This window comes from Vulpes vulpes, chromosome 14, assembly GCF_048418805.1.
Source record: "Vulpes vulpes isolate BD-2025 chromosome 14, VulVul3, whole genome shotgun sequence".
NCBI lineage: Eukaryota > Metazoa > Chordata > Mammalia > Carnivora > Canidae > Vulpes > Vulpes vulpes.
The window spans coordinates 57,688,601-57,716,066 of record NC_132793.1 but is presented as its reverse complement, the minus strand read 5'-3'; the positions used below and the strand labels follow the sequence as shown (position 1 = coordinate 57,716,066).

Sequence of the window (27,466 nt, the reverse complement as noted above, 5' to 3'; positions counted from 1 at the left end):
TGAAATGGGAAGGGATGGGAATTTCCACTCTTTGGGTATCTAAATTTTATTTTAGCATCAAAATTCATCTGAATGTTAATCTTTTGGAACAGGAGTTCAAAAAAAAATGAACTTTCACTTTCTTCCTGAGTCAGAAATAAGGATTTTATCATTTTTTTTGGTCACAATACTCTCCATATTGTCACACTGCTAGGAGTATGAATATTTGATATAGGGCGCTGGAATTAAAACAGCATAGATAAGGTCTCAACTGGACCCAGAAGGCCAAGATTTATTTTTCATACTGATGATCATCCTGAAAATCCCAAGACAGGCTCCTCAACGAGGTGTCCTGATCACAAGAGCAGAGTAAAGCAGAAAGTGGAATCCAGTGTCCATGAGTCCAGACTCTCTTCTCGGAGTCAGAGTTAGAGCTCAACATATGGTGTCTGAGTGTTCAGGAAAGTCTGGAGACCAGGGGGAGGGAGCACTTTCTTGTCTGCAGTAGCTCACAACAGGAAAATCAGCACTTCCTGCCCATCAGGCCCCCCAAGTCTGAATTTTAGAACAAGGCATTGCCAGGGGTTACCTGTGTCCTGACACAGCTACAAGGTCAATATGGAGGAGTGGTGGTGTGCCTCAAAAGGAGTCAACACCTCCCCTTCAGTTGAAAAGATAGGCATTCTGTGGCACTTGCAGGTGGTTTCTAGTATTTTTTTTACTCATAATTGCAAATAAAGGGGTTTGGATTTAAATACATAATGGAACGTCTCCTGTCCTTTCAGACGACAGAAGGACAGGTGTTTGTGGCTTGAGGATTTTGGCCAGTGCTACATTACTCAATAGGATAGCCTGAGGGGGACACAATTTTTTTTTAAGAATTTGATAATTGCTTTTTAAAATGTATAAACCCGTCCTAGAGTCTTACTCTACTTTCTTACGTTTATTTTACTACATAGTAGTTCTTCTATTTTGGATTATATATGGAAGCACACTTTACATTTTTAAGGTTGAGTTCTCTAAAGAATGTATTTCCTGCCTGGCTAGAGCTGACTTGTGTTTCTTTCTCAAGCTGTAAAGATTTTCTTTGTGGACAACCTGGTAATATTAATATGTTATGCTTAGCAACAGGATGTTTTGTGATCCTACTGATGAAAATGTGGGGTTATAGCAATTTGTGGAATAAGACCAAGCTAATGCAGCATGAAGGAAATAGTTAAACAGCTTCTCCTGAGAATACAAATGAGTCAGAAAGGATCTGGTCAACACTAGTTGATGGCTAATAATGAAGTCATTTGCACATCATTAGTACACTTATCATTTATTAAATGTCAAACACTGCATTGAGAAGATAATTTCAAACTCCCAAGAATTTTCGTCATTAAGTATCTTTTCGTGGAATCAAATACCTCCTCAACTGTAAGATTTTTTAGGTCAAATTAAAGCAAAACAAAACAAATCTTCCAATTAATCTATAAACACACTGAATGCTAACCAGCACTCTGACTTTAGACTTGTTAGAATATTAAAATATGTGTGCCTTAGAATCATCTAATTAAAATAGTTAAATAACTCAAAGAACCGAAGGTATCATAGACCTACTATGTGTTGGGTACCATGAGAGTCACCCTAGTCCTAACAGAGCTGATACAGTACAATCTCTGTCCCCAGGCTGTCAACAGTTTTGCAAAGTAGAGAGAAAATTAAGTAGGGGATAATAATAAAGTTTAAACAGTGCTTTGATATGGGAAATCTGAATTGATGTTTGAACTGGGACCCAAATGATCAAAAGACACTAGCCAGCTAGTATGTATCAGGTATCAGGAAGGGTGTTCTAGCTAAAAGGAGTAGGCCAGAAGAAAAGGATGAAAAAGGATGGGGCTGAAAAAAAATTGAGTATGACTGGAACATAAGGTTTGGTTCATAAAATTTAAGTGTCAAAAAATACGATTAAAGAAAGTAACAAGTTCCTGAAGGGTTGATAAGCCAAGAGTGATAGAAAACTGTCCTGAAATCTATAATAGCTATCATTCAGTACAGTCAGGGTCCTGGTCATGCTGAGCACATCTTCTCCCTGTTTCCTTTGGAGTGAAGTGGAATTAAATGTTTATTGTAAAGAAAATGTTTACCTGGAGGATCAACCTATAATTAACAGAACTTTTTGACTTGAGACATACAGGTGTGCACATAGAGTACATCTTGACACCTATGGAGAAGCTTCCACTTTGCATCTAGAAAGCTGGAGGCAGGATGTTGTCTGAAAATTATTCTTTCATCAGAATATTCCAACAGACAGGATTTAAAAGTTTGCAATCACACAGCAAAAAACTAAGTAGTCGTGAAAATGAATCAGAGTAGTATATGCGTCAACATCAGTACAGGCTATACATATACCAAGGGAAAACTCCAGTGGTAAAATGATACATAAAGTATGATTTTACTTTTATTAAGTCTAAAACACACATAATATACTACATATGATTTAAACTTGTGGTAAAATTATCATGAAAAATCGAGGGTTCTATATTCTACTTGGTTATGAATGTATGTTAAGGATTGTATAATTTATTTGTTTTAAGAAAACAGGTTTATTTTTACAATATTGTAATATTCTAATAGTACCATCAGTGTATAGTATATTACAAATCCTCACCATGTATTTCCTACCAATTATCACACCTTAGAGTCAGACTCTGAGGGTATTTTTTCTCTCTCCTGTTAACAGATCATTTGAAAATTAGAGACTTAAGAGCAAATAAGTGAGAGAGTCAGGGCTAAACCAGGCCTTTTTGTAGCCCTGAGCTCCTTCTTCCATAGACACAACCTGATTATTGACTGCGGAAATTCCCCCACAAACTATTAAAGACGGACGGTCTTGAACCACGTTGTCCGAGTCAATAGTCATTAGCCTTCTGTTACTATTGAACATTTTAAAAGCTACAAATTCAATATTTGGGGAGGTGTCAATCTATGATACATCCAGGATTTTTTTCCCAAACATGGCCTGATTGTGATAAAACAAGCTTCCTGATTTTCTTTTTTTCCTAAACATGGCCCCAATTTTGATAAAACAAGTTTCCTTGGTTGAGGGTTTTACCTTCTTGGGAGCTGGGCTATTCAAATGATGAAGTTTTGGATCTGGTCCTCCACTTTTTCTCTTTCCCTCCTCAGAGGAAGAATGTATCTATGTGAACTCCCAGGGAGTCCCTTTCTCTATTTTTTTCAATTGCCTATTAATTAGCAGTAGCTATTTATTATATTTTTCCAGAGAGTCAGTCATGGTGCTTAACAATAATCCTTCAGTTCTATTGTCCTTAAAATTGCTATTTCCCCTCTACTGGTTATATGACACCAGTATACTATCTGAATGTTTTTAAAATTTGACTTATTATTAGCAGAGCCTTCAGAAAGATTTCTGCATATATGCACATGGTAAATACCAAACAGTTGAGGTTGCATCTCCCCTGTTATTGTTCGATATCTGAAAGACAAATGATCTATTTGAACACAACGACCTTCCGCCCAATCATGGAGATCAACTAACATAGAATCCGCAGCAGAACAACTCCAGTGTAGTGATCTTTCCTGGAAAACATCTGCTGCTAGCTGAGTGTGTTTACATTTTGGCAGCATTGGCAGATGTGCTCATAGACAGTCCATCTGTGAGGTGTTGGGAGGCTAGAGGTAAGGAAGCTGGTCTGGACAGACTGCCCGGAGAGAGCTATTAATGCCTTGAAGCTAATTTGTTTGCATTGCCCAGAATGAGCAATAAAGTTATGTTTGGGACTGGTCTTAAACATGCAGCCATGGTCTGATTAGTATTTTAGAAAAAGAAAGGATGATTGTTAATGTAAAAATTAATATAGGGTGTTTAGAGAAGAAATAAATATATCAGCTTAAAATTATTTTCTCATATTTGAAAGTATTACTAAGATAATATTTTGGTTTATGGGGAAAACAATCCACTGAATAAATTATCAGCCTTTCTACCTGAAGCCTTGCATGTTCTCTTCTCTGCATTGTTTGTTGTATTCTGAAGTATTATTCAAAGTATGCTGTGTAGAACATAATTTCACATTTAACGGAAATTACATACAAAATTACCTATGTCTTCTTAAATAGAATATTTTTCTTTATTGTATCTCAGATCTTTTAATATGTTGTGTATGTTCTGAATCTCCAAAGGAGAGATATATAGAATGCTTACTCAATGAGCATATTTTTTGTGGAACATGTCCTGGATTAGTATTCTCTTGTGTTTATGTGAGAAATTCTACTTTGGTGATTGAGTCAGAAATCAGCAATCTGGAAAGAAAAAAAATTTAAAAAAGAGAGAGAGAGAGAGGGAGGTTTATATTGGCATTTAATTATTTCACATAATTTATTTTTGAGATTCTGGAAATTAAGCAACTCAGTGACTGAGATATGTCTCTTAAGAATGTATCAAACATTAATTTTATTCTTATATCCAATATTTTTTTTTCTTTTGTGGGCTTGTGCATGTTGAAAACTCATTTATAGGGGAAATCATTAAGCTGCCCCCATAATTTGGAGATTAGGTTATTACGACCCTCATAAAGAGAAGGAAATTAGTAAAAAATATTTTTAAAATACATAAAATGCATGAACTGTGTCATCTGTATCCCTTCAACCTCAAGGTATTTAAGCAGTTGCTAAATGAAACACCCAAATTCAATCAAATGGTTGTATAGGAATATTATAATTAGAGTTTTAATTTTCTTTTTTTAGATTGATTTTTAAAATTAATTAATTAATTTATTTATTTATTTATTTGACAGAGAAAGAGAGAGCACAAGCAGGGAGCAGCAGAGGGAGAAGGAGAGGGAGAAGCAGACCCTGATGAGCAGGGAGCCCAATGTGGAGCTCCATCCCAGGACCGCGGGATCATGACCTGACCTGAAGGCAGATGGTTAACCAAGTGAACCACCCAAGCACCTCTCAGTTAGAGTTTTAAAGAACTGTAATGTAATAGATTTTGTGATACATAAAGTTAGACTCTAATATAAGAGTCATAGAGTTTGCATTAAAAAATAATGTAGAAAGAGTTTGGAGTAAGAATTGGCAGCGTTCATGCAGCACGACTACGAAAGAGCCACTGACCTGGAGGGCACAGATCTTCTTGTCATTGGAGAAGATTGCTCTATTTGAAGACAAGGATAGCTTATTGGACAGTCTCAAAGTCTGAATTATATACCCCTCCTATATACTAACCTATATTTTTAATATGTGCGATTTTTTTGTTTTGAGTTTTTATTTAAATTATAGCGAGTTAAAATATAGTGTAATATTGGTTTCAGGAATAGATTTTAGTGATCCATCACTTACATATACTCTCCAGTGCTCATGACAAGTGCCCTCCTTCATACCCATCACCTATGTAGCTCATCCCCCACCAACCTCCCTCCAGCAACCCTCAGTTTGTTCTCTATCGCTGAGTCTCTTATGGTTTGTTTCCCTCTCTCCTTTCCCCCCCTTCCCATATGTTCATCTGTTTTGTTTCTTAAACTCCACATAGGAGTGAAATAATATGGTATTTGTTTTCCTCTGAGTGACTTGTTTCACTTAAGCATTGTGCTCATTAAATAATAATTTGTTTGCAAACTTAGTTTCCTAGAGAACTTCTTGCCATTTAAAAAGAGGCGGCATCAAAATGTGATGGGTGAGAAGGTAGACGCAGAAGTCAGACCAGTTCAATTCAAATCCTGGTTCTTTCACTTCTGAGCTATGTGACCCTCAGCAAGTCACATAACCTCTCAAGTTCATCTGTAAAACTGAGATAGTACCATTTCCATTTCATAGGTTTATGCTGAGCTCTGGTTTTATTCCAAGAATCAACAGGGATTACTCATTGTATATGGATCCTTGGAAATGAAAGGTAATTAGTAGGGATGCCTGGGTGGCTCAGCAGTTGAGCCTCTGCCTTTGGCTCAGATCGTGATCCTGCTGTCCTGGGATGGAGTCCCACATCGGGATCCCCTAGGGAGCCTGCTTCTCCCTCTGCCTGTGTCTCTGCCTCTCTCTCTGTGTCTCTCATTAATAAATAAATAAAATCTTTTTTTTTAAAAAAACGTAATTATGTAAATACAAATAAGATCTATATTCATTAAACATTATTAATGGTTCACTCTTGGGTCTCTAGCAAATACTTTAAAATTGCAGAATGCTAAACGCGACCTCATGAAAACAGACTTACTAGTTTCTAGAGAAAATAGTGCAGAGTCTGAAAACGTAGATTTGGCAGAGAAAGCCATAGAAAAAGATTTAAATGTGCGGGTTTTCAGAATCATCTCCTAGAACGTGAACCACCAACAGTAGTAAGGGCTATAACAGCAGTTGAAATCCTCAGTCAAGGGTGGCCACAAGAATGCACCGTGTGTAAGGAGCCCTTGGCCTCTCCAGCCTCCACACTTGATTGACCCACGGACAGCTGAACGTGGGAATATAAATTGGATACAAATGTAAATGGTGTGGCACTCCACTCCCTCAACCACAAACAGAATGTACCACACCAAAAATTGCTAAGGATTTCCCGATGTTCACGGCACTTTGGATATTATTCATGTTCCTGTACATATGTTTTGACAATAAGTGGTTTGTCAAATTGCCATTGATGGGGCTGAGGGGGCAGGGAAGACCAAAGCACTCACTAGAGCCTCTTAAAAACTGTCATCTTATAGTGATAGACAAAGTGGAACCGAGGGCTTGGATATAAGAGATCAGAGAAAACTTGGAAAAAAAAAAGGGAGATTTAATTTATTTTACAATTTTACAAATGATAAAACAATAACACCCAGTTGCTGTACATGAACAATAGGAAACAGTGTTGAACAGAATGAACTTGACGGGATAAATCTCCTCTTTCAGTTCCACAAATGATATAAGAAATACTCAGTAGCAATTATCCTGTGCAGCAGTGCTATCTCTGTAAACTCTTTTTTTTTCTTTTTCCTGCTATGTACATTGGAAACACTTGTGCTTTTGCCTACACAAAGAAACAGTATTTATTAAAAGGTGCTACTTAAGTGGGAGACACAGGGCCTGGGAGCCACAATCTGAAAACTGTCATTCAAATACATTTCCAGCTTGAAAACTTTTTTTAATTTTTAATTTTTAATTTTTCTTTCTTTTTTTTCCTTTTTTTTCTTTTTTCCTTTTTTTTTTCCTTTTTTAAAATTTTTTTTTTTTAAGATTTGGCCATACTAGACCCTTATTGAAACTCTTTTAGGTATGAACAATAGAATTCAGTTATAAAGTAGATCCCTCTTAAAGCAGGTTAGTAACTGAAGTCTCAAAAGAACTTCTTTATTCTAAAGTGTTCTTATCTCCAGAACGCTTAACAGTACAGCCTCTGAAGATGTTAGCATGACACAAATCTAGTGTGTGTATATTACAGACTCTGTGTGTGTAACACAGACACACATATATAACATTGTATATATGCATCACACGTGTCTATTTGTACTATATAGATATATCTATAGCACATATATAATAAAATTTCTATTTCTAGGTGGGCTTTATTTGGATTTTCTTTAATCAAATATGAACAATAATCCTCTCTCAGTTTTTAAAACATTGGTATATTGATAAGGTCTAATGGGGAAACTTTCAGACTTGTAGAGGTAACAACTAACTATACATAACTCTCCCTATACTTCTTCCACAATTATAGATACTCCCAACAATAAGCACATGAAAACAACTCTTATGAACCAAATACCACATCGTGAGCATTATGACTAACTGGCTCAATTAGAAATAAATTACTTTGTTCACCCTTTTCCTGCGTAGAAGCTTAATAACTAGTTGGTATGTACACTACCCATAGCATTATTTAAATAAATTGCTTATGTAAGCATATATGTAGAAATTCCCATTAGCAATTGATATACATTTCATATGATATACAATACATAAAGACATTTGAATGCCCAGCACCTTCTTTCAGACAGAAAAACTTCCACAGTAATTTCATCAGTCCTGTGGGCTGAATCACTTGATTTGCCCAGAAAATCTGTTACTGATTCATTTTTTTTTAATTCCAGCAACTTAATATTAAATATAGAACAGGCTGGGTAATAATGATGAAAATGTTTCCATGGCCTATTCATGTCAACAGCACAGTAACAACCACGTTCTCTAAAGGACAAGAATATTTCACAATCGGCTGCCTGAGCATTGCCAGGTACAGGGATAAATCGTGAAAAAGAAACAAAAAAATTAAAGTTGTGAACATATGATAGTCTCAAAAGAAAAAAAAAAAGATGTTTCAAGTATGTATTTATAAGATTTTATCATGATCCCTCTTGGCCCCTTCTGGGTTAAATGGAATTATTCTTCTTATCCTTGCTATTTAGCCTTCAGGGATCTCCTTGCCTCATCCCTGTAAGAAGGCCACAGTAGCTTGTGAAGGTGGGGTGGGGGTGAGGGTGTGGATGGAAAGGTATACAATAGGGAGTGAAATGGTCTTGTACAATTTGTTATCTTTGAATGCGAAATGCCTTTAATTGAATTCATTCTTGAGTATTGAAAGTTCCCTGAGATGAACAAAAGTAGTCTCAGTCGATACTGAAGCCCTTTTTATACGCTGAACATTTTCAGAACTGGGCAATTTATTTAGAGAACACAAAGTATAGGGTTAACAAAGCAATGCGAAGCTAAAAAGGCACTACTCAATGCATCTATGAGATAAACATTAATGCACAAAACAGTGAGTGGCTGGGATGCTTTTGCTGTGGCCTTGAAATTGTTTAAACACATTTGTTGATGATGTAGTAAAAATGGCAAGGTTCCTTGCTGCTGCTTTTAAAGACATACTTTGAATGAGTTCTGAGATGGATTTTACCTATCAGAATTTACATGTGACTTCAGATTTCTTATTGAATTCAGATTAAAGGCTGCTCAAACAACTTACCCACAAATAGTAAATATAGTAAAAATTAAGATTCTATAAATCACCTACTTTGGATTTATTAAGTAAATCAGACTTTTCAAATTTACATTCAGAATATGTGCCTAATTATTTTAAGATTTCCAATAGATCAGAGGTTAATGATAAAAGTGCATCATGTTCTGTCCATTTTTAGCTATGCATCTCCATTATGCATTCTTTTCGTTTTCTTAGAGACACATGAATTCTAAAAAATAGTATTCAGAAACCTAAGGTTCTCTTATATTTTAAAAAATAATACTACATATTATTAATATATTAAGAACTGTCCTACTGTGAACATCCTTTTCTATGTTAACAGAGATATATATAATCTCCATGCTATTTATTATTTTTTTTCAGACTGTCTTCCATAAGAAACAAAACATACATATTCCCCACGCTATTTTTTTTTCCTTTCCTCAGACTGCCTCCCCTAAGAAACAAGAAGTCATCAAAGTGTTTCAGACCAAGAATAGAAGTGGGAACACAGTACTTCTGCTTTCTAAACAATTTACCATTAGGATTATCTACCAGTGTAGCTTAAGTTAACAGAAAACTGGCCTATTGGTCAAGTCTATCACATGTTAAAACTTTTTGAATCATTTTCTTAATAATTTCATGTGCTTTTTTGAAAACACATTAATGTGATAATGTGAATAAATTTAACCACAGAAAAAAAACAGTGGTTAATTTAATTCACTGGAAGTGCAAAATACTGACACACAGTTTCATTATTAAACCTCTTAAAATTAATCATCTATTATGGAAGCAACGTTCGATGGATCATGTTATTTCTGCACTAAGAAAATTTAACAATGACATAAAGAGAATGCCAATCTTTCCATTTGAATAATAGGGGGAGTATCAAAGAACTGAAAGTCTCATTTCAGCCCTATCAGTCTAACATTTATCTAAAGGGCAAAATGCTTCCACAAAATTATTATGAAATGTAAAAGCTATGGAAGTCTTCCTCCAAATAAAAATAAGGTTTGAGTTTGAAAAATTTAATATCTCTAAAGACAACTTCCATACTAGTAGCATAATATATTAATATATTATTTTCGTGAAAGGAGAATGGTTCGTTGTGTAGAAACATCAGTACAATCTTTGGTACCAAAAGGACTTTCTTTTTTCCTGCTAATGTTACCATCTCAGATGACATAGAACTCTTTGCTTTAGAATGGCTCAAAATTACTGAGTGGTACAGTTTAGCTGGTACCTTCTACACCACTGGAAAAAAATCTGGAGGTTTGGAGTTGTGCAAAATAAAACTCTTTCACAAAGTCATCATGTGACTGCTTTTTAAAAATACAAGAACTTTAAAAAATGATTCCTTGAAGGTTATTTATCTCATTCATATTTATCTCAGAAAGGATTTCTAAGCACCCAATACCCAAACCGAAAGAGACTCCAGAAGACAAAAACAAAAACAAAAAACAAAACACAAAATTCATGATCAGACTCAGAGTCCTGACTGAAGGCATTTACTTGAGTTGTTTCATCTTATGGATTTCACTGCTCAAACTATTTCCATCTCGATTTCTGCTGACAAGGATGGTTTAATCCCCAGGGCTGAGTTGTGTTCCTGGGTTACTCTCCTAATGTGCTTGGTGTTGCCGTGGCAGCCCAACAGTGATGAACATATTTGCCTCATTAACTAATGACAAGTGCATGGTTGGATCTTGTAAACACTACTGATTATACATTCAAACTGTGTTCTTAGTGGAAGTGGCACTTACTAGGACCCTTGAAGTCAAAATATGTGTTTTTTAGAGCACTTTGCAGGTATTTCATCAGCTGGTAGCGGATTTCTCATAAATATCCTTTATCACCTTGCAGATACTTGGTGGATGCTGAAACTCAGTCTTGTTTTGGATCCTATTTTCAAATCTTAGGAAGCATCTTCAGAAAAGAAGTGCGTATTCAGTTTGTATGTTTTCAAATGTGCTTTATTGCTTTACACACTTTCCTGTTGTTAGTTTCAGAGCTCCTCTATTGTGTAGCACATTCAATGTTTTGAATTCTAATGGCATTCTGTGAGGACTGGCATTGGAAAAGTACCTATATTTTAAGTCATCGTAGTAATGATATTTGACAGCTTTTCCATTCAGATCCTTAGGGAATGGCCAGAATCCATACAGGTGAATTTCATCACAGAATCTTGTGGCAAGTGTATACATGAGGAGACCTGTGCTGGGTCTCTTGATGGGAACTTTGTTTGTCAGCCAGTAACTGGAAAAGAAAAAACATAGAGAAGAGAAGAATTTAGAGAAACATACAACACACCCTACTGAAAGGTATATACTAATGTGGAATCAAAGTAAATTAAATTTGTAATTTGTGTATACTTGATGTGGAATCAAAGTAAATTAAATTGGAAAAATATCCTTATGAATAACATTCAGAAGATTGCTGAAGAAACTAATATATTTCTCAAGCACTTAGATAATTTAACATATTTGTTTTATTTTTCCTTATCCTTTATTGTCTTCCTTATTTTTGAGGTCATATGTAAATAGCGAGGGGACCTAGAAAGTGTGCAGATATTACCATGGAATCTCATATTCAAAATGAATTAGCGAACATTTATAAGAATATACAAAATAGAATTTTCTCAGAAAGTGTTAAATATGACTGCAAAAGACACAGTAATGGGGCAGAGATTAAGTAATTCTCCTAGAAAGAGAGAATTTTAAACCTTGCCCGTAGGTTTTTCAAAATCTCTGCTTTTTCAATTAAAAATCCAAATACCCTGCTTGTCTTATTCTGACTTATTTAATTTCAATTGTCCAAATCCCATTTTACAAAAGCTAATTAAAAATATTGCCTCAACCCACAGGAAAACAACATATAAACATAAAAAATTCACTACTTATTCAGTTTAATATTTTGTTAAATAGGTAAAATAAATTTAATGCTGGTAAGTATTTTATACTATTCATTTTCAAAGGCAATAAAATACTCCAGAATATTCAGATCAATCATTGTTGCCAAACTGTTCACCTGAAAAGCATGCAAACTCACAAGTTAATCATCACCCCTGGCAAGGAAGGGGGTTTCCAGTACTTCTTGGCATACTCATTATCTTATGTGGAAACTGCTAAAAGAGGAAGAGTGTAGATTTTCTTTAATGTCCAAAGTTGTCCAATTACTAACAGAATAAAGTTAATATTTTTTTTTAATTTTTGTTTTTACTCTTGGTTTCATATTTGGGAAAATATTTACCCTGCCCACCATCTAAATGTAAGGTAGAAGATTCTATTAGATTCTGATCATTGCTGTATTTACATATTTGCCTGTGATTTTTACACAATATTCTTCCCTTTGTCTTTTTAAAAATAATTTATGAGTTTTCCAGGGGACATCAAATACACCTAGGCTACTGTTGATCAAGAAATACTAGACCTTGAAGCCTTCCTACAAATATCCAAAACTTATCATTCCTCTTTTTTTTTTTTCCTTCTTTTTTTTCCCTCCTTTGAACTGGGATTGATCTTTCATTTTATTTATTCTTCTAGTTGGATGAAGGCCACGTGCTGTTTTGAGCAATATGAAATGCACTATACATCTTTTGTTATCAAAAATGTTTTAAGAATGCCTATTTTCAGTAAAGAGGATTCTTAAGGAGTTTTCAGAAATTATTATTTAAGAATTTCTCACAACACAAAGGTAGCTAATGTACAAAACCCATAGTACATGCATTGTTAACATCATGAAGAAACCATAGATACTGATTCTGTGCAAGGAGTTTACACTACAATTTGAAGGGTTTGAAGAGACCATGATACAGCTGAAAGCTCTCTCTGCTTTGAGAAAGCAGATGTTCTAACACAAAATGATTATTATTGGAAAATTTTGTGAATGTGATCTGTGTGTGATTACAAATGTCAGTTGATGAATTTGGTTAGTTTTTAAAAATGCATATATTTATAAATTTTTAAAGTGGCCGAGGCAAGTTCAAACTCAGTCAAAAAAATAATTATTTCTATCGGGGAATGTCAATGGGAATAGTCTGGCAATGCGAAGGTCTTAGTGAATTACTTTATATCTAAAGTGAGAAAAAAAATACCTATCAGGAAATAATATAGCACCTTATTATTTGTAGGGGACTCCAAAGTCACATTATGTGTGAGTTCAAGAACACCTTATAAATAAACACTTTCCATTTTCTGGAGAGATTTCCTGGGTAGCAATTCAACTGTGATCAATCATAGACAAAAATACCAAAGTAACTTTTATATATAATACAAACAAGCAGTTATAATAGTAGAAAAATGCCAAAGGCAAAATTATTGACCTAAATGTCTTAAAATAGTGTCAGAGATATACAGTCACTCAACGTTTTTTGACCCAGGGCACCATATGCGATGTCACATGCAGAAAATCAGGGAGGTTGTCTTCTTACCCTTAAGTACCTAACATCTAAAAAGCAGAACAGGCAAAGGAGTGTAACTGGAGACATTAGCACATCCAGAAGAAAACAAGAGAAAAATGTAAGTCTTGGGACAGTGTTCAAGTATGTGATGTGACTTCAGTGAGGATTTTATGGAGGAAAGAAATTTGTGAATTTTGGAATAGGGAAGATATACCTAGGATGTAAATTAATCGATATTAATAAAAATCATGTTTTGAAAACTAAACTCAGATCACAGAGCATCCTATTTGAAAATAACGGATAGAGAGGCTTTAGAAACTTATTTTAATCTGTGCAGTTCAAACACTGTTGTCAATAAATGTTGCTTTAAATCCTAAAGTGTTCCGATGTTTGGCTTGTAACAATTTAAATAATTCCAAAGAAAAATTAGCTACCCAGTTTTAGGAATTTTTGGAGAAAAGGCACAAAATAAATGCCATTTATCAAACAGATCTGAATGAATGGTATCAACATGCAACAGATAAATTGAAACAGAACCTTAAGGCAGGTTGAGAACTAAGGCTACAGCTAATAATATTCCATGAAATTAAAAAGACACAGGAACTAAGTAAATAAATAAAAGAAATTTAAAAAAGACACAGGAACTGAAACAAATATAGTTAGTAAGAATTACCTATGTGCTTATTATAAATCTAATGTCTGGCTTGAAATTATATAGGTCAACATAAATTATTGAAATTCAGTATCTGCCCAGGAACATGTTCCATATGTGATAAGGAAGGACAAAAATGGATATTCTTCTTAAATTCTATTAGCACAATCAGTTAGATAATATCTGCCAACTTTACAAGCCAAAATCCAAGGAACGGTTTTAAAATCCATATCTGGAATGTACAAGCTGACATTTAAAAACCACCAATTTCTTGTGAAGAGTTAATCAAAAACAGAATGTTAGCTTAAGTTTTTAATCCTAATTAGGAAAAAAAGTGAATTAAAAATAATACATGTATAAAATAATCAACGAGTTATATTCTAGTTCAGTAGAAGCTGTTCTAATTTTTATCTCAAATTCATTTCTGGTGGTAGTTTAGAATTGGCAATGTTTTCAATTCAGCAAATAATCTAGTTTCCATGTATGTATTTCTTTTTATAGAAATTGATTTTTTTAATCATAAAATCAATGCAGGCTCCCTGCAGAAAATTTGAAGAAAAAGAAATGAATGAGGAAGAAAACTATTACTTATAATCCAACTACATAGAGATAACCACTGTTACAATGTGCTGCATCCTCTTGTTTCCCTGGCCGTTTTGAATATTAATATATATTCTAGGGCAGCCCTGGTGGCGCAGCGGTTTAGTGCCATCTGCAGCCCAGGGTGTGATCCTGGAGACCCTGGATGGAGTCCCACGTCAGGCTCTCTGCATGGAGCCTGCTTCTACCTCTGCCTGTGTCTCTGCCTCTCATTCTCTCTCTGTGTCTCTATGAATAAATAAATAAATAATCTTAAAAAATATATATATATATATATATTCTAATCATTCATACATAGAATGTTTTTCACCAGCTAGGGTAAGTTTTATTTCAGATGTCATTAATTCCCTCCCTCCCTTTCTTTCTGCTTCAGTGTTGTAATACTCTATCTTGTTGTATGAAACAAACTCACCCTGGATTTTATGTGTAAATCGAACATTTCCAACTTTTTATAGATGCAATAGCCTCCATGGGTCTCACTACTTCCCAGCCTGGAAACTCTGCTCTTGCTAAGCAAGGTGTCTTACCTTCACTTCCTCCAACATATCCCTCCCGTTTGTTATTTCAAACCAACTCAACACCTGCAATGTTTGCCCACCAAATCAGCATCACAAAAGGTGAGTTTGAATCTGTGATAGAATGCCCCAGTCCTTCGGAAAGCTACTTCACTTCCTTGGACCTCAGCCAATAAAATTTACCCTATAAGGTTGTTATGATCATGTAAAAGAGATAGTAAGTGTGAAGGTCATAACATTAGCTTGGCACATAGTAACACTAATTGAATTTTAGCACATCCCACAACAACCCATTCCTCAGGGCCACTCACGCATCCCACTTCTCTCTCGGTGCCTTGTATAAAGATACTGCCTGGAGAATTGTGGTCTTGGCATTTAACCTCAATGCCCAGGTTTCCTTGGTGGAGAAACAAAAACATCTGATTGTATGGCTTTGGGACTTCTTCTATCTATAAGATTCCATGGCTGTTTCAAATCTTCTCTCTCCATGAAACTGCCCACTGCCTTCAACTGTATGAAAACACTCTCGGTCCTTCTCTGCTACCCTGCCTCCCATTCTGTTCTGTTTAACTCTTTTCAGGTTTTAATATACTGAAAAGCAAAGAAAGTACTCAGTAAAGTAGTTTTGATATGGAAGCCCATAATGGGTTAGCTTTCATCTCATAATAAAATTAGGTAATGATCACCTGATGAGGCAAAATATATTATTTCAAACAACCAACATGTTCAAAATAAAAGAAAAAAGACTTATCTTCAACAACATTCAGCCTTTGATATACTTATGACAGTTCACACTCAACGTTTTGGCAAACAAGGAGCATTAATTTGCATTTATATTTAAATAAAGAATCCTAAAAGTTTAGAAGTAATAAGTATTTTTTTCCTTTTAAGACACTATTCTTCCAGAAATCAAACATGAAAAATTTTAGAAGTATATAAAATAGAATATAAAATATTCTAGAACATAAAATATGGAATTCCACTGTGTCAGTTTTAGTATTTTATGACACGTTTCCACTTATGAACCCAGCAATTCTTTTATCTGGAGTGTGATATGAAGTATATAGCATAAGGTTCCTGCTTCTCTTCTCCTATTTATCTTCCCACAACCAAGCTTTGTGCTTGTTCTGCAGGAAAATCCTGTTAAGGTTAAGTAATACAGCTTCTGGCTCAGACATGTCTACAGACATTTGAGATATTATAAACGAATTAGTTTTCCACAATTCATCTTTGCAGAAGATGGGTTCCTCTCCCCAATTCTACATCCCATGCCTCAAAACTAATTTTTAATAATACTTGAATATTATACAGCAGTGTTCAGATATTCTGTTCTCCATATCTGTTAATACGTTGGTTCATTCTTAGAAAAAGTACATGTGCATAGGCTACATAATATAAAACATAAAGCAGCCATCCCTGGGCATATTGAAATGGAGTATCTCTGCTGTTTTGTTTTCAACTGTTCAAACCTTGCACTTTATTCCCAGTCTGCAGTATGCTCCATCACATGAATTTGCTTTCTAAAGTGTGGAAAAATTTAATTTTGTTTTAAAACTGTTTTGGTAAAGTTTGTACTACCTCTTATTAAGATAGCTTGTCTTTCTATAAAAGTAGGGTTGGTGATAATTTCTTAAAACAAAAGAAAACAAAACAAAAACAAGAACTTCCCGCCCTTTCCTCAGAATAATTCAATCCATTATGAATTAATCCTTATAGCATCCCATTAAAGCAAAAAGTGATGGGTCTTATATTAAGACCTCTCATGTGAGGAAACGAAGGGATAGAGAGGCATACTTGATGGTCTTTGGCAAGTTAGGAGTAAACTCAGGAGTAAAAACATAGGCACTGTCATATAAGGTGGCAATGGTAATACTGATTTACTGTGTGTGTATAAAGGACCAGAGACTGTGCTAAGAGCTCTACTTATGTTGTTTTGCTAATTTAATCCTCATCACAAACCCATGAATGGCTGCTATTCCATAGATGGGGACATCGAGGCTTGGGCAGGTTAAATAACCAGTTTAAGGTCGTGGAGATTGTAGGTGACAGCCAGGTTTTAAGCCCTGGCTATTTTGATTTCAAATTTAACTAAAAAGGAATGGGCTTGTTTAGCTTCTCAAGAGAATTCAGCTTGAAATAGTAATTTCCTAGGGAAATTTTCGACATAGGGTTCATATAGGAAAAAAAACAACAACATAGTTCTATGTGGTGTTGTGGCAATTAACAGTCTGGTGTCATTTGTGGTGTGTTTTACACATGCAGCTTTTTGGCTTTTTTTGTTTTGTTTCTTTCAAGGGTAAATGAGAGATAACCAGTACATAGGACCCACTTTTCCCATGAACACTCTCAAAAGTATTCCAAGTCAGATGATTTTGTAGTTTCAATATATAACTTACTTAACCACATTGCAAATGTCAAAGGCAGTGACATTGTATCAAAGGGTAGGGATTTCCATGCAGATATGAATAAGCTTCTTAAAGTATTTGGAAGTGTTATTAAAATGAAAGCAGGAATTTATAACCACAAGGGGTCAATTTGCCAATATTTTTTCTAGGTGTCCTTTGCACGCAGAGCTCTATATGTTTCTATTGACCTTCAAAAGCCTGATTCATCAGAGGCATAGAGCTCTCGTGGCATGGGGAAGGGAGTAGGAATACTAATGTAGGCCCCAAAATCTCTATATTTTATTTGGTACTTATTTGTTAGGTCTACTACAGGAATCAGGCTCTGACTTTAACTCTGAATTTCAGCCTTCTTTTTATCTGGCCAGATACACAGCCTGGTTGAAAGTAGATAGTATTACAAAACTCAGGAACTATCTATGATATGTTGGTTTTTGCCGAGTGTCTCGTATTGTATTAGCGAACATCTAACTCTTGTTACCATGGTATTAGTAATTCTATTTCATACTCACAGTTTTAAAGTATGTGAAAACATGCTCCTCACAAAATCCCATTATATATATTGTAGTATATATTACCATTTCTACCTCCTAGAAGATCCAGTGAAAAGTTCAAGAAGTAAATAATTTGTCTGAATTTGCTCAGCCAATGTGCCTAGCAAATTGTGCTGTGCCACACTGGTGTGTTGGTAAATGTTTAACAGCAGACACTAACTGGGGGAGAAAGAATTGCTAATTTGCATCCTTTGCAAATTTCTGTGATGTAAATGCTCCCATCAGGGCGGATTTCAAGCTATTGATCTGACATCAAGGAACACTGAGTGGGGAAGAGAGGTACAAACCACCCCTGTCAGCCAGTACAAGCTAGCTCCAGTACACCACCGGTTGTAATAGAAAATAGTCTTCCGGGATGTGGCTCAGTGGTTGAGCACCTGCCTTTGGCCCAGGGCATGATCTTGGAGTCCCAGGATTGAGTCCCAGGTCAGGCTCCCTGCATGGAGCCTGCTTCTCCCTCTATGTCTCTGCCTCTCTCTCTCTCTCTGTGTCTCTCATGAATAAATAAATGAAATCTTTAAAAAAGAAAAAGAGAGAGAGAGAGAGAGAGAGAGAGAGAGAGAGAGAGAGAAAGGATATAATCTTCCTGACCTGGAGCCTCATAATATTTGCACAAGAAAATTTAATATAAAGAAACTTGCCAGAGAAGAATTTCCAGGTAATTGTTTATACCTTATTTGTAAGAAGAGAAGATGGGGGCATAATTTGCTTCTTGTAAGATAAAAGAGAGATTTAACATTATTATAAAATGAAAACAGAAAGAGATGAATGAGTCTTCTATTTTTCTCTCTCAAATGTGATATTCAAGCACAGTGTTGGAAACACAGCAGATACTTAATGAATGCATATTTAACTTCTTCTTGCCAGAGTTTTAATATAAAGGAACATACTCATGGTTTGGAAATTTCTGAGTGACAGTATTTAAAAGGATACGCACCAGAAAAGCTAGAGTTTGGGCTTTACTTTAAGCTAAATATATGATCTTGGGCAAACCACCAAAACTTACTCAGCTTTAGTTTGCTCAACAATAAATGAGATTTTTAATATGGTTCCTACTACATCTAAAATTCTTGTTTTTAAAAGATCACAGGTAATCTGAATCCAGATTGAAGAACCTGAGAGTTCCTCCATTTGCAGCTGGAATCTATGTTTTGCCTGTAGTGGTTAACTACTCCTACTTCAATAATGTGCGATCTGACATCAGATGCAGCATATCCAACAATTACTCTTGGATAAAATCACCCCTGCTAAAAAATTTAATGTCATATCCAGTTTCCTATAATTCTTGTATCCAGAGGTCAGAACATTTTCTCTACTTACAAATTCATAATAAATGAATTTTTTGATTATTTAAAAATTATAAAATTATCCATCATAATTTCAAAGATACAACCAAAGGAAGAGAATAATGTCAAAGAAAGTGGAAAGTTGCTGAGATGTGAGAGAATTTAAAAACAGAGGGGATCCTTTAGGCTTTACTTATCATGAAAGAAATCCAAATGAAATTTAAAAGGATCATTCCCAAAGTATATTACATGTTGGTTAGATTTAGGTGAAAGAGAATTAAAAAAAAAAAATTATAGATGGATTCTATATTATGCTATTAAAAATGGAGGTGCCTGGCCAGTTCAGTTGGTGGAGCATGCAACTCTTGATCTTGGGGTTTTGAGTTTGAGCCCCACATTGGGTGTAGAGATTACTTAAAAATAAAATCTTAAAAAATGATATTAAAGATAATACTCTGGGATCCCTGGGTGGCGCAGTGGTTTGGCGCCTGCCTTTGGCCCAGGGCGCGATCCTGGAGACCCGGGATCGAGTCCCACGTCGGGCTCCCGGTGCATGGAGCCTGCTTCTCCCTCTGCCTGTGTCTCTGCCTCTCTCTCTCTCTCTCTCTGTGACTATCATAAAAAAAAAAAAAAAACATGAGAAAATAAAACATTTAAAAAAAAAAAAAAAGATAATACTCTTTGGGGAATTCTCAAAGATTATTCTTAAAAACGTAAACTGGTGCATGGGGCTATGGCAAAAAAAAAAAAAAAAATGAAGTAGATGTAAAGCCACAGGTTTTAATGACCTTTTTGTTGTTGTTGTTGTAACCCAATTGAACTCTGAAAGACAACTGAAATTTATGACCTGAACTGCCAGAATGAGGAAGTAGTGACGTCCAAAAGGTGAAATACTAGAAACAGAATGGGGATGATCTTTAGACACATGATAAAGGAGTTAAATGAGGTCAATGCTAATGGGCCTTGTGTATGATCCCCCTTATGAGATCAGATTGCTTTTTGAAAGTCAAAAATTATGGAAACCTTGCATTTTTCCTATTAAGATGAAAAGGAAACAATGAAATAAATGGTTTCATAAGATATGGAGTCCTACAAGAAAAGAAAAAATAATTAAAAGCAAGTGGGAGTAGGTAATCCTAAAGCTTAGCAAAACTGGGTTAGATATTGAAAGATGAAAATGATAGTGGTATTTTATCCATGAATTTTTTTTTTCTTTACATAAACATTATTCCAAGAAGGCAGTTAAATATTGTATTTCCACATTCCCAGAGAACATAAAGACCCAATAAAAGTCCCTTTTACTATAATAAAATGTAAACAACTCTTCTAATGATCTGATGACCTTATTTTAGCTTGATTTGAACAGCTTACAAATGGGTATGCCCAGTTTCCATCAATAAGTCAGGTGACATGAACCTTCCAAATAGGAATTGTGCTAAAATCTATTTCAAAAGGAGTAAAGACCAACAAATGTGATCTATAATCCATTCAATAAAGTAAAATGCTTGCTAGCAAAGTATATAAACTAACCATCAGCCAAAGCTCAGACTTCTTCTCAAAGCCCAGTGAAGGAACAGATTCAAGATAGCTATAAGCAAGTTCAGAGCAGTTCTTTAAAGCCTTCCCAGCAAGTATCAAAATAATAGCATTTGGGGAGGTTAATCAAATTTAGGTCATTAGTCTCTATATTTATTCCTGCCATACAGTGTGCAGTATTGAAGGGACTGTCCACTTAGACAACTGCCTTGTCCTTGCCATAAATTTATCACTCAATAAACAGCTTTCCAGGAGCATATAGTTGATAAAGGGGCATCCAGCTGAAGGCAATGCCACTGATGCCGGCTTTGGGATTTGAATTATATCCCAAAGCTACATGTCACTAGAAATATTACTGCTGTAATACTACCCCTAAGACCCTAATTTACCCTAATTATAGGGTAAATTTTATATTTTTATCCCTGAAACTTTGAAGGGCTATTAGGTGGTACATAATATTTTCATTAAGTCAAATATTAATAAATACTTGGGTATTTTTCCCCTCCAGATGTCAGTCTATATTTGATGAAACTCCAATCTGATGCAATCAATGGCCATTTTCTTCCTTTTCCTCTCTTTCAGCCTCACTTACTGCCAATTCCTTCAATGTATTTTTAGGTATGAGCATTTAATTTATAAATCACATTTATAAAGTAGTTGCTAAATTTAAGCTCATTAGTGGATTTTTTTTTAAAGTTCTTATTCTTCTGAGGAAATAAAATAATGGAATACAGCCATAAAGACAACTTACAAGTAATATGCTATTCTTTGCAATAGTAAAGTATTAAAGTGAAAATGGTATTACAAAATCAGGCTGTTGTGTAACAAACTGTACCTTGACTGAGATGTGCCCCTATTATGATGTTTGTCATGATATTCAGTTAAAATACAATGTTGAAAGAATGAAGTTGCACCCATTCATCATACCATATGAGAAAAAGAACTCAAAATGGATCTTAGACCTCAACTTAAGAGTTAAAACTCTAAATCTCTTAGAAGGAAATACAGGAAAAAACTATTGTGACCTTAGGCAAAGCTTTTACTAGATAGCAACAAAACAAAAATTAAATTGGACTTAATCAAAATTAAAAATTTTTGCACTCCAAAAGATGCCAGCAAAGAGTGACAAAACTCACAGAATGGAAAAGATATCTGCATCAAAATACCTGATAAGGAACCTGCATCAAAACACATAAAATACTCCTACAACTCAATAATAAAAATATTTTTAAAAGAAACTCTTGATTTTAAAACCGAGCAAAGGCATAGATATTTTCCAAAGAAGATACACACCCAACATGCACATGAAAAGATGGTCAACATAATTGGCTATCAGGGAAATGTGAGTCAAATCCAAAATGAGATACTTTTTTCATACCAATTCGAATGGTTATAATAAAAAAGACAAATAATACGTGGTGTTGAGGATATTATGGAATTGCACACTCATCCATTGCTGGTAGCTGTGCATGAGAGTAAAGTGGTGTAGACCCTTTGGAAAACAGTCTGCAAGTTCCTCAAAAGATTAAACATGAGGTTACTATAGATGTAGCGATCACTCTCCTAGGTAGAAGATTCTCTCCTCCACCAATTTAGTTGGGCTCCTGTGGGCTCTCTTTTCAACTAGGCATCTACTTGGGCCTTCTGTGTCCCTCCTTGTTGAGTCTAGTTTTTAGGAAGAATCCTGACAAGTTTAAGTTTAGTGAGACTCCACGCCCCCCCTCCACACACACACTTGATACCTGCTTATCTGTGTCTGTTTCCTGCTCTGTAAATTTAAAGTAAACCATCTTACCTTCTGGAATATTGGAGAAATTGAATGCTCTGATACAAATAACACCTCATTATAAATTATGAATTTTATATACAAATTCAATTTAATATATCATGCTGATGGAATCATATTAGGAAGGTCAGCCATATTACCTGTGTACATGCCTACAGAACATTAACTCAACTAATGAATTGAGTTTAGTTTAGTTCCCTCTTTTTGTTTAAAGAACTTGGATTATTGCCTGCATTGTACAACTAGGGCCAATCATCTAGTAAAACAAAACAAAGCAAACAAACAAACAAAAAACCCAATAGTTAATTCTTTTGAACTTGATAAATCTTAAAAAGCAGGGAGAAATGATCATAAGGTTTCCATTTAGAATGTGAACTATGCAATTCGACTGAATACAGCAATCATGAAAATCCGTAAGTTTAGAGGCACTGCCTAAGACAACCATTTATTTTACATGATTTGTTTTCTTTTAGTTATACTGATATAATAGAAATTCAGGAATGAGTCACAAAACTTTTTTCCTTACTCTTTGAATGAGAATATAAGTTGATAAAGATAATTAGCTTAGACTTCATAACAATAAACTTATCAGGAGGGTGAAACATAACTTTCTTTAAAATGGAAATGTAATTGAAATGGCTTTTTGTTTTTGTTGTTGTTCAAGAGGAACATTTCCATAATAAAGAATCCAAAATCACTTATCTGATGATTGATTTAACTTGGGGAAAAAAAAAAATTGAAGACAGGCAATCTGTGGGAGTTGGTTTACAAAGCATGTGTACAGTATTCTTGACCATCTGTTTCTCTTTGTGTTAGTACTTCGTGTAATATTGTTTTGAATGCTGACTCAAATTTCATTTATAAACTTCCTCGATACACAAAACATGATAGAATACAGAAAGCAAGAGTTGAAATCGGGGGAATATACAGGTTCAGAAAAGGAGTATACGCTACTGGAGAGCAAATTACATTTAAATTTTGGAATAAAAGTGATTAAAATATTAAGAAAGTTCACACTGAATGTCTAATGGTCTTGCTTAACTAATAAAACACCTCTCAAATGTCCCAGCTGCTATCTTAATATTCATACTTTCAAATAAAAGAGGATAAATGAAATGCAACACCAAAAAGCTGCAAATTTCATTAAAATTCGCGGGCACTCTGTAAGAGCTGTCTGGAGGGTCCTTCATTTTGTACTGGAATGAAAATAAGCCTTTTAGTCTTTGGCTTATCAATTGTGTATAAAAAGCAAACTCAGGAACTCAGGGACTAAGCTATAAATCTGAAAAACATTAAATTATAGAATCTAAGAGGAAAAAAGGAGACAACATAGGCTATCCTGTAGAGTTCCTTAATTAAATAAGAAAATATATCTAATGAGTTCCTTGAAATGGCTGCCTACATGAGAGACCAGATAAGATCCTTAACTAGCTTATTAAAGCCAGAGATTATTCACTGAAGAAGGGGAAACAGGTGGATTTCTGGAGTGGTGTGAAAGTAGAAGCATAATAAATATTCTAATTGTTTTGATTGCATTTAAGTCACACTATTTATTTTGAAATAACAACTGTACTTAAAGAAGGGCATAAGATTTCTGATTTTCAAAAAGGTGCAAGGTTTAAAAAGGCTTTGAGAATGGTCTACGAATTCTACCTAAAAATATTTTGTAATATTAACATTAAACTTTCCAAGTCAGTAATGGTGAAATGTAGTAATAAGCACAGAAATACGAAGTGTACTGATGGCTGTCTTCAATAGTTCACATTTTGGGTATCACATTCTGTCTGAAGCATATGGAATTTCCAAAATTTTGTTTTGTTTCCAAATTCTCACATGTTTAAGAATTCAGAGTTATCTAATCCAGACCAGTGGCAATTAGTTTGGTCTCATAGACTTTAATTTAAAGAAAGCCAAAAATACCATGACTGTTTTTCCCATGGCAAGAATTATCAGGTCAGATAGGCTGTGAATGTATAGGACGGTGACTGAACTCTAGACATTAAGTGGTCTTTATGTCTGGCAACCGGTTTTAGGGTAAGGAAAATAATTCATATTGTTACAAATGGAGTATCAGTACATAACTATAAATGTGCATCCTATAGCTATAGAGTAAAGATGTACTTGTCTTACTTAGGTAGATTTTTATCATCTTTTTTTTTTTAAACAAAGGAGTAATTTAACTAATTTATATCTCGCAGAGTGTTTTCCCTAAAAGTGAATTGCCAGTAAGGTTCAGTTTCAGTTGACTATATTAAGGTAAAAAATATCATTGTAATCTGTGAGATTTATGTAAAAATATAGTTTGGCAGAGTAAACAAACCCTTACCAGAAGAATAGTTGATTTCCTTCTCTCTTAACATTTAATCAGCGCTTCTACATTTCCCAAACTAGCTCTCTGAAGTTTTCCGAACAGAGAGAAACACAGGCAACCTGATACATATACTCTCTTTTCAAAAGGTGGTGGAAATTGGGTTGGTTTGGAATGACCTAAAACTATTTTTTATATGTGGTCCTGTGAACTAAAGAAATGGGAACTGCACTGCAACGCTACGTGACAATCTTCCAGTTTTCACTGTCATACATTTTGGCCAGTTTCCCTGTTGCCTGTCTCTTGTCCATACTTAAGAGCTGACTACATACTCCACTGTGGGAAAACATTGCTCCTTTTCAAACAGGAGTTTTACATAAGTTTCAATTTCCAGTTGATTCATCAAAACAAAGCTGGTTCAGAAAGGGGAAAAATTACAAATTGCTTACATCTGTTCAACCTAAAACATTATTCATAATCTGCCAGGGATGATGTCTAAGCCATCTGGGGAATATGATAGGTGTTTGGGGAAAAAAAAAATATCTGTCACAGCGCAATGGAGAAATGACATGTGAGAAAGTCTCAAGGTTACTTCATGGTTCAGTGATGACTTTCCGGTACTTTGCAGTAGACGAGTTTTGAATTTCTATATATGCCGACTAGAAACATTAATCTATTCAACAAATTTACATAGTAAACATGAACATACTCCATAATTTTACATAGGAAACATGAACATACTGGTTAAGTAAATTGATAAAGTATTGGAATCAAGAGTTCCTAAGATAAACAAGTGAAACAAATTATTACAGGTTATGATTAGGAAAATAGGATATTTGATTCCAATTTAAAAAGTGAATCTAGGGATACCTGGCTGGCTCAGTTGGAAGAACATGTGACTCTTCATTTCAGGATCATGAGTTTGAGCCCCATGTTGGAGGTAGAGATTACTTAAATAAGTTTTTAAAAAGTGAATATGTATTATCTACTGAGTATGTCAATATAATACATATAGTTGTATGTTGAATATTCTATTTACATGTATAATTATATTTAATACACTAATATGTAGAAATGCACATGTAAATAAACATATACATATGTAAATATATTGCTATGCAAATGTATATATACCTAAACATTCCATAGTTAGGTTCCAATTATCTATCAGTATACTTAGGTGACAATATTGCCTTAAAAAATAGTTTGAGATAGCATGACTTTTATGACTGTAGTGTTAGTTGAATCAAATATTTTTCATATTTCCTTTTGCTTTTAGAAATCTGTTGGTTGGCAATGAAGATCTGTACAATCCCTAATAAAACTCTGCCTAAGATGAGGCAATTTTGTAATGAGACTCATTTCAGCTAGTTTTATCAAGAATGTACCAAACTCAATCAATCATGAATTTGCTTATTTGAACATACCTGAGGGACCATGTATATTAATTCTTTATTAGGAAAATGCTTATATCATCACTAATCTTACTTACTGAATTTCTCTCGACATTAATGGAACAAGTTCAAAGTTTTCAAGTTTTATTATAAATGTTGGTATTAATGCTGTAAATTTATAAAAATGTTGAATAGGGTAAGTTCAGTATCAAGGAATAAATATGAAATCTTTTATATCTGGGTTCTAGAACTTTCTTGCAGACATTTCATTGTAATATCTTGGGGGATCTATAGAAATGTTTATGTTTCTTGAGGAAAGAGAAGGACAACAATGCATAATTTAAATGTGTATTCCCTGCCTCTCTCAAATACAGACCAAGAGAAATATTGAGCCGCTTTGCTTCCAGAGGATGTTTAGCAATCAAAGAGGAGAGAAGAGGTCCTAGGGTCATTCCCACTCATCTGCTCATTAAGCATAGATGATCCTGTTGAAAAAGTCACATTCAGTGTGACTGGAGCTGTGCATTTGTATTCATCCCACCTTGGAAACAGTGTGAATGTTTTTCTCTGGAGACTTATGTATTTCAGCGACAGCTGCATTGCCACAATATGCTGAAGTGGCTCATCTTGACAGGTCATATCCTGGCTTTCACATTCTGAATGGCAGCTGGGATGCCAGAGAGTTTTCTCACAGTGGGTGGGCCCTGTACTTAATCAGGCCATCCTGGCTTCAGACACAAGCTGCACGTGTGGCTACAGGCCACTCTAGGAAGTCCAGGATGTACCTTTGTTACTCTGCTTGCTCCCAAAATAGTAGTGGCATTCACGGTGGAGATCTCTGTGACTATGAGAACAGTGTGAAGTGCCTTTTAGGATCACAGATTTCCTGTGTTCCATTGTAGCGCTTTTCCCTGATGCCATGTGCTTCATCAGCCCCATGCACACTGTTCTAAATGCCAGTTAAGTGGCTCAAGGCTCAAACTGAACCTCTATCCACATCCATTTTCCTGTGTATCTGCAGATACGTAAACTGAAGTGAAAAATCAAATGCCTTAACTTACAGTTCTGGGACAGCTCACCAATCAGAGCAAAGCTGTGATTGTAAAAAGGAAGCATGAGTCCACTC

General features: G+C 34.9%; 1 protein-coding gene across 1 annotated transcript in view; it reads right to left on the bottom strand.

The window, feature by feature from the left end:
* Positions 1-6,727: 6,727 nt before the first annotated feature.
* Positions 6,728-27,466, bottom strand: part of ST8SIA4 (ST8 alpha-N-acetyl-neuraminide alpha-2,8-sialyltransferase 4) — a 95,137-nt gene continuing 74,398 nt past the window's right edge. The window contains 1 exon segment of the mRNA XM_025992843.2: positions 6,728-11,164. Within this exon segment, the coding sequence (XP_025848628.2) occupies positions 10,882-11,164 (283 nt within the window). The 3' untranslated portion in view covers positions 6,728-10,881.